The sequence below is a fragment of the Humulus lupulus genome, chromosome 2 (assembly GCF_963169125.1).
Source record: "Humulus lupulus chromosome 2, drHumLupu1.1, whole genome shotgun sequence".
Taxonomy (NCBI): Eukaryota; Viridiplantae; Streptophyta; class Magnoliopsida; order Rosales; family Cannabaceae; genus Humulus; species Humulus lupulus.
In genome coordinates, this window is record NC_084794.1 from 35386228 (window position 1) to 35399255 (window position 13028).

The window sequence follows — 13028 nt, forward strand, 5'->3', positions numbered from 1 at the left end:
CTCTGTCCTTGTGAAATTAAGCCTTTTGCTCCATTAACTAATTAATGAAACAACCCTTTGCAGTTTGCAGTAGCTGTCCTTGTATAGAATAGGAGCAATAGTTAGTAAATAGCTTTGTCCAGCTAGCTAGGAGAGAAGTGTCAGCACGTACAAACGTGTGGTACTATTTGTATTTGTCCTTTTTTGCTTATTTGAAGAGTTGCATATACTAATGCTATGTTTGCGGAGGAAGGAAGGAAATATTGAGGGACGGACTAATTAAGGAGGATAAGATTGACAAGAAAAAAATAAGCCTATTACCTGTTTGGATCCTGTGTTTTAACAAATTACTTTATATTTTATAAAATAGTTAAAATAAAATCCTAAACCCGATTTTTCTCAATTAAAATTATAAATAATTTACCAAAGTAATAATTCAGAACAAAAATAAAATTATTCTGCTTAAAAAATATGTATCAAAATTGAGTTTAAGATTCTATTTTAACTATTTTACAAAATATAGGGTCCAAAAAATAATTTATTAAAACACAGAGTCCAAAAAAATAATGAGACAAAACACAAGATCAAAAAATATATATAAAAAAAGAGTGATAGCTTATAGAGTTGTTTGGTATAATAGAAAAAAAAGAAATGAGTAAATTATTTTATAATTTAAAATAAATAATAATATTAAAAAATTAGTCATTTTAATTGTTTAAGATTTTTTTATTTTCTTTTGCAATCCATCTATATATGGAAGAATTAATTTTTGTAGGCTCAAGTGATTTGCAATCCTTAATTATTTTCATTCCTAGGTACTATTTCTTCTCACCAAACAAAAATTAAGTAAAGAAGAATTGCATCATTCAACACATCTTTTAATCCATCCTTCCTCCCTCCAATCCACCACCTACCAAACAAAGTGTAAAAGAATTAGGAACACCATCATACGATACTGTTTCGAAGCCTCCACCAAACAGTGAGTGAACACACCAAATATTTATGAAGCTTCACGAGGCAACCGTTTCCCTTCAACTTCAACCAATCCAAAACCCACGTGGCAGACACCCAGTTTATTAATTATCCAATCATCTTTTTTAAAGGGCATGAGTATGCCACTTTTTGATGCCTATGAACCCCAAAGAAAGACTAGATGTCTTTTAAAAGCGTTTCACAAAATAATTGTTACTAATTGCTATATATTTTTATTTGTTTGATGTGCATTTTTCTAATAGGCAATGCACCCTGTTCCAAATAAATAATAAAATGATAAATAGAGTATTATTCTCACAAAATTGGTTCATTAGTTATCATTTTTTTTAGTTTTAATTCTATTTTTTTTATTACACAGAGCTAGGGAGAGGGATTGAACCCTTGACTTCCTCAACAAAAGGAGAGGTGGGGAAACAAATTAAGCTAATACCACATTTTTAATTCTATTTAACTAGCCAAGATTTGATTTAGACAATAAAAATAAAATAAATAAATAAAAATAATAACAAAAACTTATATGACCAAAAGTCTAGGACATTTGATTTCATCATAACAATCTTTTTAATGTTTTTCATCATAAAAATCTTTTTTAATGTTTTTCATTTAGCCTGTTGATAGTAATTTTATAATGTATTCTCTATTCTTTTGCAAGACATAAATAACGAATCGAATAAATAATTTTCCCTCTATCCTTGACAATTTAAACCTATTAAAAGTCATGAAGAATGTAAACTGTACACTATATAAATTATATAGGTATTTTTATCATATAAATGACCTATAATTCTTAAACTATAAGATATTCGAATCTTACTTCTCGATTTTTGAATCAAAATTATGAATCGTATAAATGGTGGACAATCACTCATAAACTTTAAGCACAAATTACAACAATCAACATAAATATAAAAAAAATCACAAAACTATCATAAATAACATTAAAAATTAATGTTTGACTGTAATAGAACCCTATAATAAAATTTTAGTTCAAAATATTAAATGAAACCATAAACAACATATTAAAATTCATAAGAAAATATAGTAGAAGAATGATGAAAAAAATAATATGAGAAGAGTAAGAATGATAAAAATATGAAATCAAGTTTATGGTATTCTCCACTAACCTCTAATTAGTCTCTTAAGGCTTCCCAAAAGTCCCATAAAACATTCATTTAATGTGTAGTTATAGTGCTTCATAATTAGGCTTTGAACTATGCCAATAATACCCTAAAGAGAATGCTCTAAAATAGATTCTCTAAACTACGAAGTGGCCGCGACAACGCAACTACACTAAACGTTGTCAACATCAACTTAAAAATTTGCTTGAATGCGGCCGCACTCATTTCCAATGTAGACCCACTCAACATTGCATTCATTGTACTTCAACTCAACTATCCTCGTTTTCTTCCCGTTTCGCTTTATATTTTGTATTTGACCATTACAACCCAAACTAGACAAAAATAAGTGTAAAACAAACAAAACATATTAGAAACACAAAAATACACATTAAATTAGATCCTAAAACTATCCTAAAATTAACCTAACACTTAAAAAATAATCTTGGAATTTATTTGGCATAGAATTTTGAAAGTTGGTTTTTTTAAGAATATTTAGAAAATTTTGTAAAAATATTTTTTGTATTGAATTTTTTTAAATAATTAAATAAATGTCTAAATATTTCTTTAGAAACGTTTTTTCTTATTAAAAAAGCTTTGTTTTGAGTTTTGATGATATTTAATATTTCGTATTCCAGTAATAGATTACTTATTTTAATTAATAAAAATAAATAAATAGATAAATACATTTTTTATCATTTAAAAATACTTTTTGATTAAAAAATAATCTCCAAATAATAATCTAAACGAGTAATAATATTTTTTTAAATCTGATATGAAACTTTTATTATTATTATTATTTTACTTTTAGTTTAAAAATAAATATAATAAATTAATTAAATTATATTAATTATAATAAAATAAAAATAGAAAGGTCATCTTTTATAAATAAGATATTTTTACCCTTATTTTATTATAATTAAAAAAATTACTTATTTTTAAAAAATTTTATTTTTTTAAATGCTCATACAAAATGTTTTTGTAAAAAAAATTATTAATATTATGTTACTTTTAGTTTCAAAAATGAAAAAAAAATATAATAAATTATATTAATTATAGTAAAAACCGGGGTAAGAATGTCTTATTTAAAAAAAAAGTGTGACCAAAATATGTGTTGGGTAAATTTTTGGTATATTTTTATAAAATTGAAGGTTATCATTAAAAAAATTTAGAACAAAATGTCAAATTTGGCACTTAGCTAAAACACAAGGGGCTAAAATGATATTATCCACTACAAGAAAAAACAGTATTCATAACACTTAAAAAGTGCTATCTGGGACTATTGATAGCACTTCTGAAAATGCTAACGTAGCCCATGTTATTAAAAGTCCAGTCTTTTCTATAACATTTTTTTAATGTTATGTTCGGTATTATCTTAAACTATTCAATAACACATTTTTAGATGCTATAATATTCAAATAATAACATTTAGATAGAGTTTTTGATTATAAATTTGAAATTTAATCTTGTATTTTTTTCATAACACTTTTCAACTGTTACATTTGATTATTTTAATAACATTTTTAGTTTGTTATATTATATAAACCATAACGATTTTTTACGCTTATAATATGCTTTTAAATCATAACATATAGTAATAAAATTTTAAATTTTATTTTGATAAGTATACTTATATGGTTTTTTTTTAATTAAAAGATTTTCATTATTGTATTTTGATAAAAAAAATTCAAAATTAATCATAAAATGTAATTCTCAATAGATTGATAAACCATAAGTATTACATTAAACAATAACTAATTCAAACCATAAATGTGTCTACTTCATGAGATCTTAGTTCTAACTTAAGTTTGAAAGCATAACATAATAAAGTTTTATAATCTTGAACAATTTTTACTTCAAAAATGAAAAATAGAAACAAAACTTTATAGTAATTTTCCTAAACAAGAAAAGTTTTTGGTCATTGAAGATGAGAGAAATACAACATCCATAAAGTTGACCATTACAAAAACAACAATAACAACAACATGATACCAGTCTGCCATCATTTAATTTGGAAAGGCTGAATATACATGCCATTCTCAACATAGAACAAACACTTGTGCAACATTTTCTCAGTAAATTCCGGGGATGACCCTGTACCGAACCTTCTCGCAGTACGATTTCCAGTATTTTCCATACCTACAATAACAATCACATGTCAAGATTTTATGCCTTTATCTGTATGAAAACGCGCAAACCATTATTCATTTCGTCTACTTATTTATTTTTCTCTACACTGGCATCGGTTTGTAAATTGTCTACACCTGTTGGACCAGAAACCACTAACATGATCAGAGTTTGTCTCTCCCATACAAACAAATAAACTAGTAGCACTCGTAAGGTAAGTTACGTGGTTAAAAAGAGCTGGAACAGTCCAGAAAAATGCAGCTAATATTTCTGGGACATAGTGGTTATGAATGAAAGCTAATATTGCACAAGTGGCAGTTATATTTACATGGATCAGCTAAAATTACTTACTTGGATCAGCTAATATTTCTTCTTGGTTATGAACCCCCCGCATTCATAACCAAGAAGAAAAAAAAATCCAGTTAGTTCAGATTTACATGGCAGAGCCTGAAAACGTACCATCCCGAAGTTAAAAGAATGCTGCTTTTTGTTTCCCCAGTTGTGGTAGTGTAAGTGGCAGTTATCTGTGAAACAGAAAGGGAAGAATTATGCAGGATTTAGCAGCAGATATACAGAAAATTGTATGTATAATGAGAACCAAATAACGAGTTTCAGAGAACCATATACCTTTGATGGAGCTTTACCCCAAACCAAAGATTTGCCATTTGTTCTGCGAAACTCTTGCCTTTGCCTATCACAGTCGTAGTTGATGTATATGCAAAGAATGCCTCCTACTAGGATGTAGAGTGCCAACTGTGACAAAGCAAAGTAGACAACTAAAATTAAGAATTAATTTAACAGGGACAATGGGGAAATAGGACAGAAAAGAAAGTATGGTTGGTTGCAAAAAAAATCAAGTCTACGCTCATCTCATGGGCTTGGCAGCTTACAAACAAAGTTACAAGCATTCAACTTTTGCATTTGGCTGGTAGAATAGATTTGCAGCTTCTAACTCAAATCTAGAATCAAATTGCCAAGATACAGCTTTTACAAGCTAATAATAATATTACTGGTGTATACCAAGGGGAGTTAGCTCAAATGGGAAGACATGTGGTTTGCTTCCATAAGGTCTAAAGTTTGAATCCCACCAAGGTATCTACATAGCCATTGCTATAGTTTCCTACTCTCTAGTAATGCAGAAAAGTGTTCACATTTTGAAAAGGTTGAAAAACATTTTGGAACTGTTCCTGAACAAAAGCAGTAATATTACATTTTATTGACCAAATAAACTTAGAATAGAAAACTTTATACCTGAGTTCCAAGGTGTACGGGATGATTGACCAGGTACATGCCAGGAGAAGTATATATAGAAGGCACCCATACAAGGCATCCCCAGCAAATATAAAAACCAGTTGTCAAAATGATAGGTACAATGATCCAAATGAGAGAAAGTATGAACAAACCAAAAGAACGAGAAAGAAGCAATAGATAAATTCAGCACTACAAGAACATTTGTTTAATAATTATTTGGTCTCTTCTAATCACAGTGAAAAATTAGGTAGTAGAAACAATTTATCTGCTAAAATTAAGGCCAAGAATTTGCAACGTCATGGTAGCCAATCCAAGTAATTGGGATCAAATACAGCAATAGATGGAAAAGGTTAAAGGGGAAGTAACTATAATCTTCGAATGGTAACGAAAGTAAGAGACTTTAATGATGATGACTTCATAGAAGACAAGTTATCTTATTTCTATCTCACTTAATTCATAAATATAAGTTATGCTTAGTATGCATTCAAAAAAATAATAAGACATCTAAATTTGTACATGTTCCAAAATATCAAACCATCCAGAAGATTATTGCCAAAATGATGTTTAATAAAATAATGGATAACAAGGATGGAAAGTTAAAATAAAAGGATGTAGAACCTCGATCATGTGCAATATCCATTGTGCTCCAGTATCCAGCTTCCCACCAAAAAAACTTAGTAACATACACCAGCATCAATATGGTATTAACAAGCATTGAATCAGCCACTTTGCCGTTCACTTCATACTGGTAAAAAGAAAAAAGATAGACGTTAAATACTAGGAAAAGAGCTAAAGAGTGTGTCCACAAAGCAATCTGTTGTAGAAGTGTAAAACAGGAAGGTCGGGTCTGATTTAGAGGTAAGAAATAACCACCAGGCCAGCTGCATGGGCACACAGTAAAGTAAGATTAAGTGTTCTTTTTGTTCAAATGAATTATACAGAGAAACAATCCTTGAACAAGAGGGAAAATGATTGGCCGCTGGAAATGGATTGTAGAGATTTTGTGGCAAAGCAACTCAGATTCGTTAATAAAATTTTAACAGTCTAAGTTCACACAATACAATGGCTACACTGCTGCCACATATTTCAAATTGTAAGCGAGCCAAGTTTCAAACCTAAAATGCAATTCATATTGCAACTGGCACATCAACCAACACCATGGACATAAACAAAGTGATGCTGAATTACTGACATAATTAGGCATAATTCACAACTATCCCATAGACACTACCTGCTTTATGCAATAGGTTACAGCTAGAACTGCCCAAGACATCATTCCAAATCTGCAATTTGTAAAAACTTTAATGTCGAAGTTTTTACCAATGCGAGGATAGAGTTCCATACCCTGCAAAAAGACAATCGAAATTCGAAAGGATATTCAAAAGTTATGGTTTGGGAAAATTTCAATAATGACCGCATACACTTAGTAACCCAGCAGAGTTTAAGCTGCTACAAAGCACATACTCTCTAGCAAAATTGAAATAGTAAAAATGACAACAACAAAAAACTAACAGAAACAAGTAACAACCACCACCACCAAAAATCCACTCAAAGTCCTTTTGACAGTTGACAAGTGGTGCCAAGCCTTGTGCTAATTTTATTATTATGATTATTTAAATTAAAAAAACTAGATAAATAAAAAAGAAGAAGAAATCAAGCAGAGAACTATTGTGATTTCTAATAGTATTTACATGTGATAGCACAAAGCCCTTGAATAAGACTTAAGAACAACTGATAGGTGAATTATCCTTACAAAGAATGTCACACTCCAAAAATCTAGTCGACAATCCTAAATTTACATGTACCTTCACAACCTTATCTCATTACAGTTTTTTTCTAATTTACCACATCCCAAATTTAATAAACAAGAAAAGCAGAAATCCCAGAAGAATCACACTTACCCAATAGAAATCAATTATGATGTTCCCAGACGAGCCAGAATCAGTGGAAGACGGTGCCACATGGCCCTTAAAACAGAAAGAAAGAGTCTCAAAAATGTATCTCTAAGTTCATATTTGTGAAAGGGGAACAACAATTGTATTACATAACAATTCAAAATCCTTACTTTTATGTATAATAAAATGCAAAAAACCAAGCTTCCGAAAATAAGGGCAGAATATATTTCTCCCAAATGATCATAAACAGTTGAAGGATTGAATATGCCAAACCTGAAGACAGCCAAAAAAAAGTACCAAGATATAATATAGCACATTGCTTATATCAATCCCAAACTGAACAATATAAGCATCTAACTTTCAAAACAGTAATTAACCGGCAGCACTGTCCTTTAACTTAAAACAAAGAAATATTTCACTTGGAACATTATGAAATTTCAGAATATCTCATCAGCTAATAAATTCCAACATTTCACAAAGAATTTGTAAATAAGAGTAAAACAAACAAATTAATTAATAACATTGTAATGAATAATGATGCACATTAATCATAGTGAATTAGTGATCACTGCAATAATTCAGAAGGTGAAGTCTGAAAAACAAAATAAGATGAATAAAACCTAAGACATCGGTTTTAAATGAAAAAGATGCTACACAACTGAGTAATACTATAATAACTTCAGGCTCTAAAAGGAATGATCTAACAGAGTTAGTAAAGCAGAACAATACAATTTTCATTTACCAAACAATGTTTATGAATTTCTCATAATTAACTCTAGAGAAAAAGAAACTACTTAAATTATAAATGACTTGCAAGATGAGATGAGATGAGATGAAAAGAGACATACTGGCTCATGCAGCACATTAGCAGTTTCAGTCCTGGAAGTCCATTCCTCCGTACCCTTCCAATCCAACCACTTCCATTCATCTCAATCCAACCACTTCCAACAAAATGCTAATATTCTTTTTTTGTATATCTTTCTCTAGTAAAAGAGAATTTCATATTTTTTTTCCATGATCATGCAAATCAAAAACCAACAATTCAAGCTTGTTTTGCAAATTTACCGTTCCCATATTACATCTCTCAATTAAACTCAAAATTCACTTCCCATCTATCAATCTCCTCAATCTTTCGCACAGGAGAACTGATATCAAGAGCCAAATGGAAAATTTTAAACACAATGCTAACCTATAAAATTCAGAGCATGAAAATAAAAAACATGACAAATACATACATGAAGACAATCCAAAGCAGATTCTAAGATTTTCAAGTTCTTTGTCTCAAATGCAAGTCGAAGAGGACTCAACACAAGTTCTGCCACAGACCCCTCCAAAGTATTCCCAGCACTTGCCAAGACAGTGGAAATAGTTGCACTTATGCTCACTGGCTTAGCAACTGGAATAGCCTCGGCATCGTGAGGAACTGTTTGTGACTGGCTTTCCTCTGTTTCAGATTTTGCAGCTCCATCTTCAAGTGAACTGCAACAGAAAGAGATACCATACACAACAATTAAAGGACATCTTATTGTTACAGAGGATTTGATAAGTAAAGTTTTACATGTTAAAGATGTGCTACTTGACCTGATTGCATAAAAAAAAATCAACAGAAATTACACAAGAACAAGTTAAAGATTGTAACAGTTACATTAATCTTTATTTTATTATTATTATTTTTTTTTGGGTGGTGGGGGGGAATAAGAAGTACAAACCTCTCATCACCAGCAACCGATGCAGCTTTGTTTGTCTCACTGGAAGCGGAAGGCTGAACCTGATTGACCTCTTTCGTACCATCTGAGAAAAAATTATTACAACAAAACAAACTAGTGAGTTACACCTTGAATTTTCTCATCTCTAGCTTAATGGACAATTGACATAGTAAGCGGATGTTTGTGATGATGGTGAAATGTACAAACCAAAACAAAACTGTTCATTGCTAATTCTAGTCAATAACAGCCACCTCTAATTTCAATCGCAAACAAGAAAATGCATTTGAAAAAATCGACATTATCACTTTCAAATTGAAAAGAAGCATAACCTATATAATTCTGAATAGCCTTCTGAAGTTCTAGATGTTTTTTCCCCGAACATTCTTTCAGCATCGATTCAAATGCCCGTGTAACAAAACCACCAGCTGCACCACCCGCCATTTTTACTTTCTTCAATCAAAATTCCCCTCGTTCCGCAATTCTCCCCAATCTTAAACCAAAAAAACATGTGAAACAAAAGGACGCCTGACTGAAATTAGCATCAACCAGAAACAAATGCCGAGAACTCGGATCGAAAGCCATTGAGCCAAGATCCGATAAAGGAAAGAACAGCTATAGATGAGCAATTGCAGAGACATGGAGAGAGACACTTACCTTAGACTTTTGCAAGTTGCGAAAGAGAGATCTGAAAAGGAGGAGAGGAGAGTGTATTAGATCTGGTGATCTGGTACGGTTATAGAGTGTGTTTCACTCTTCTTCTCCTACTGGCTACTGGTCTTCTCTCGCGGAGCTCGGAGCGAAGCCTCGGACATTTCCAATTGCCACCGTTGGCTGGATTGAGAGGAGGGACTTTTGAGAGGGAAATTTCATATAGAAGCACCTGTACCCTTCCATTCATCCGTCGGTCATGCGAGAAAGAGAGAGAGAGACCGAGGGGAGAGGCGTGAGGCACTATACCCTTCCATTCATCCGTCGGCCATGCAAGAGAGAGAGAGAGAGAGAGACCGAGGGGGAAAGGCGTGAGGCACTATACCCTTCCATTCATCTGTTGGCCATGCGAGAGAGAGAGAGAGAGAGAGAGACCGAGGGAAGAGGCAGACCGAGGGGAGAGGCGTGAGGCGAGAAGGTTATGGTAGAGAGAGAGAGACAGAGGGGAGAGCATTTGCTTTGGTTAATGAAAATGTGAGTTAAGAGTTGGGGAAAAAGTAAAAGCGGGTGTTTTAACAAAAAAATTCATTTGCCGCCCCTTTTTTTCTCTTCCGTGTTCTACCCATTTGGCTAATCATCAATAATAGCATTTTTTAAATTATGTAATATTTTAATGTAATATTTAGTCAAATTTGTTGTAGTGATCAATAGTTTTTACTATTTAATTGAAAACTATTATCAATTATATCATTACCATGTATCCATAGCATTTAAAATCAAGACAAAAATTGCATTGTGTTTAAAATAAGTACATAAAAAAAGTCCATAATAAACATTAAAAAGGTATAATTAGCAACAATGATATTACACAACATTCATAATCGTAATTAGACTTACCACTAGTAAGTTCAGATCACCAACATTGAAAGAAAAATTATGCTATTTTATACTTCTGAGTTTTAAGCTAAATACCATTTATGCCTCTATATTTTTTAAAAATTCTATAACAAACCCTATAATTATCAAAACGAAGCAGAGATAACTTTGGCCTAATTCTAGTCAAAATTTTACGAAAACCCCAAAAGTCCTTTTATTTAAATTATTCTTCAATGTTAATGTGTAATTAAATTTGAATTTTCAAATTTAGTCTTAATTTATTTGAATTTTAAATGTAGTTTGTTATTTTCTATTATTTAAATAATTAATTAGTATATTTTAAATAGGTGTATGCTATAGTTTTCTTTTTTGATCTGAGTGTATGCTATAGTTTTCATTAGAATGTTATCAATAAGTTTACTAAAATAAAGTTAAATAATATCTGTACCTTTTGACAATCACATAGTTTGTTGTAGAAAAGTTTAAAAAATACAAGGTATATCTAATATAAAATGGTGTCAAGTTACTCAAGCTTTTTTTTTTTTTGACAAATAAGTTACTGAAGCTTTGAAAGCTAAAGCATTGAGACAAATTAACCATCATAGTACAAATAAATATACCAAATTCCAGGCCAGTTACAAATAAATATAACTATAACACAAAATAAAAAAGATAAATACATTATAACATATAAATTGTATGGCATTATAAACTTTTTCAATAAATATATATATTATTGCAAAAAAAAAAAAAAAGATAAATACATAACTAAACAAAATCAAAATAAAATCTATTCATAAAGTGGATATTGAACTAACAAAGAAATGAAGCAAAAGTTTTCGAAATCTTCTTTTTCCTTTCCGAGAAAAACCTTGAGGGTTTGGGTTTATCTCCACAGAGATGTACAGAAAGGGAACTGCACAGAAGAAACTAATATGTCTTTCCTTTGTCTCTTATGGCAGGCTATATCAGAAGACTTCAATTTCTGGACCAGAAAAATACCAAGCCAAGACACACCAATTAGCACGAAACCAATAATTTCACGTAACAAATTTAATGCCACCTTCGAATATGATTCCTTTCAAGCAGGCCTTCCATTATTACTTTCTTCTTATAATCCTTGGACTCATTCTCCGGCAACTTTTTTTCATTCTCCGGCTTGCAGTTTCCGGCGTACCACGCCGGGAAAAGCAAGTATAGCCATGATATCGTTGTAAAGACTACTGCCCAGTACCTACCCCACAAGACTGTGATTGTGAGACTAAGTAAAAGCATGTATAGGCCAGAGCTGAAACCAGATTGGCCCATCTCTGACACTTTCGAGTACTTCTCTTCAGTGTGGCTTGATTGGTTCACCGAAACGCGAACGTTATTCTTTCTCTTTGGAGAAACTTCAGACTCTGATCTACTTGAAGAAGAAGAAGAAGAAGACGATGAGGATGAACTAAGAATAGTATGATTCATTAGTTCAAAACTACCAAAATCAGGAGATTTTTTCTTACTCTTTAAAATACTAAGCTTTGATTTACTCGAGTCTTGTTTGGATCTTTTTCTGTCACGAACTCTCTTCGCCTGTAAACCAAAGAGACTGATATCATTACAAAGTATTTGTATAATCAAACCATTTAATCTCTGTATTGATCAAATAGTCAAGCGAGAAGATGAGAGTCTAACCAAAGCGGTGTCGAATAACACTGCTTTAATAACCTGGGAAAATGTCTTCTTCGTGGGTTGTGGCACAATGGTTGAGTTATTTTCCGAATTCATGGAAGACCCACATTCAGAAACTTTCATACCCTCCATGTTTTCTACTTTGATATACGTAAAACCCATATCAGTGGAAGGAACAATAAGGCTTTTGGGTTCAATCACCACGTCCATATCGACCATAGGTCGAAAACAATGCCAGAGTTTGTTTTTTAAAACATTTCGCATTTTCTGATCTGTAACTTAAGAAGAAGAGCTTCTTGAATAATATGTTAGCAATGGCAGTGGTTTATGTACACATAAATACGTGTTAAGATAATTAAAACGAAATTATACATTGATAGGTTTTGTATGATCGAGAGAGAGCTTGAGAAGAAACAGAGACAATCAGACTAACACTGATTTTTCCCCTTCCGTGTTCTTAAGAGTAAAAAGTGAAAGTTGCGTTGGTAATTATTGTTTATATATTTATCCCACGGATTTATGTGTTTATTTTTCTTTCAATTGACCGAAAGTGACAGTTCAAGGGTCTTGGTGATTAGTGGACATTGGACAGCTTTTGTAATAATACACTACGAAAAAACAACTTTTGTCGGTGTTTTTCGTTAAACGTACCGGGAAAAGAATTAACACAAAGTGCTGGTAAAATCTTAGGCTTTTCTCCGAAACTTTTCCGGTTGGGAAATTTAACTTTGTATAGGTGTGAAAATTCAAAACCTTTAGCGACCAGC

General features: G+C 31.5%; 2 protein-coding genes and 1 pseudogene across 2 annotated transcripts; all 3 read right to left on the reverse strand.

Moving 5' to 3' along the window:
- Positions 1-3878: 3878 nt before the first annotated feature.
- On the reverse strand, positions 3879-7708 carry LOC133817661 (7-dehydrocholesterol reductase-like; annotated as a pseudogene).
- A 594-nt stretch (positions 7709-8302) lies between these two features.
- LOC133815965 (brefeldin A-inhibited guanine nucleotide-exchange protein 5-like) lies at positions 8303-9894 on the reverse strand. The gene is made up of 4 exons (XM_062248711.1): positions 9721-9894; positions 9396-9556; positions 9070-9151; positions 8303-8839 (listed from the first exon to the last, which is right to left on the reverse strand). Exons 2-4 carry the CDS (start codon positions 9505-9507, stop codon positions 8545-8547), a joined length of 489 nt encoding a protein of 162 aa, XP_062104695.1. The 5' UTR covers positions 9508-9556; positions 9721-9894; the 3' UTR covers positions 8303-8544.
- Positions 9895-11223: 1329 nt separating this feature from the next.
- Positions 11224-12690, reverse strand: LOC133815966 (uncharacterized). The gene is made up of 2 exons (XM_062248712.1): positions 12265-12690; positions 11224-12162 (listed from the first exon to the last, which is right to left on the reverse strand). The coding sequence occupies exons 1-2, from the start codon at positions 12523-12525 to the stop codon at positions 11644-11646; spliced, it is 780 nt and encodes a 259-aa protein (XP_062104696.1). The 5' UTR covers positions 12526-12690; the 3' UTR covers positions 11224-11643.
- Between the last annotated feature and the right edge of the window lie 338 nt (positions 12691-13028).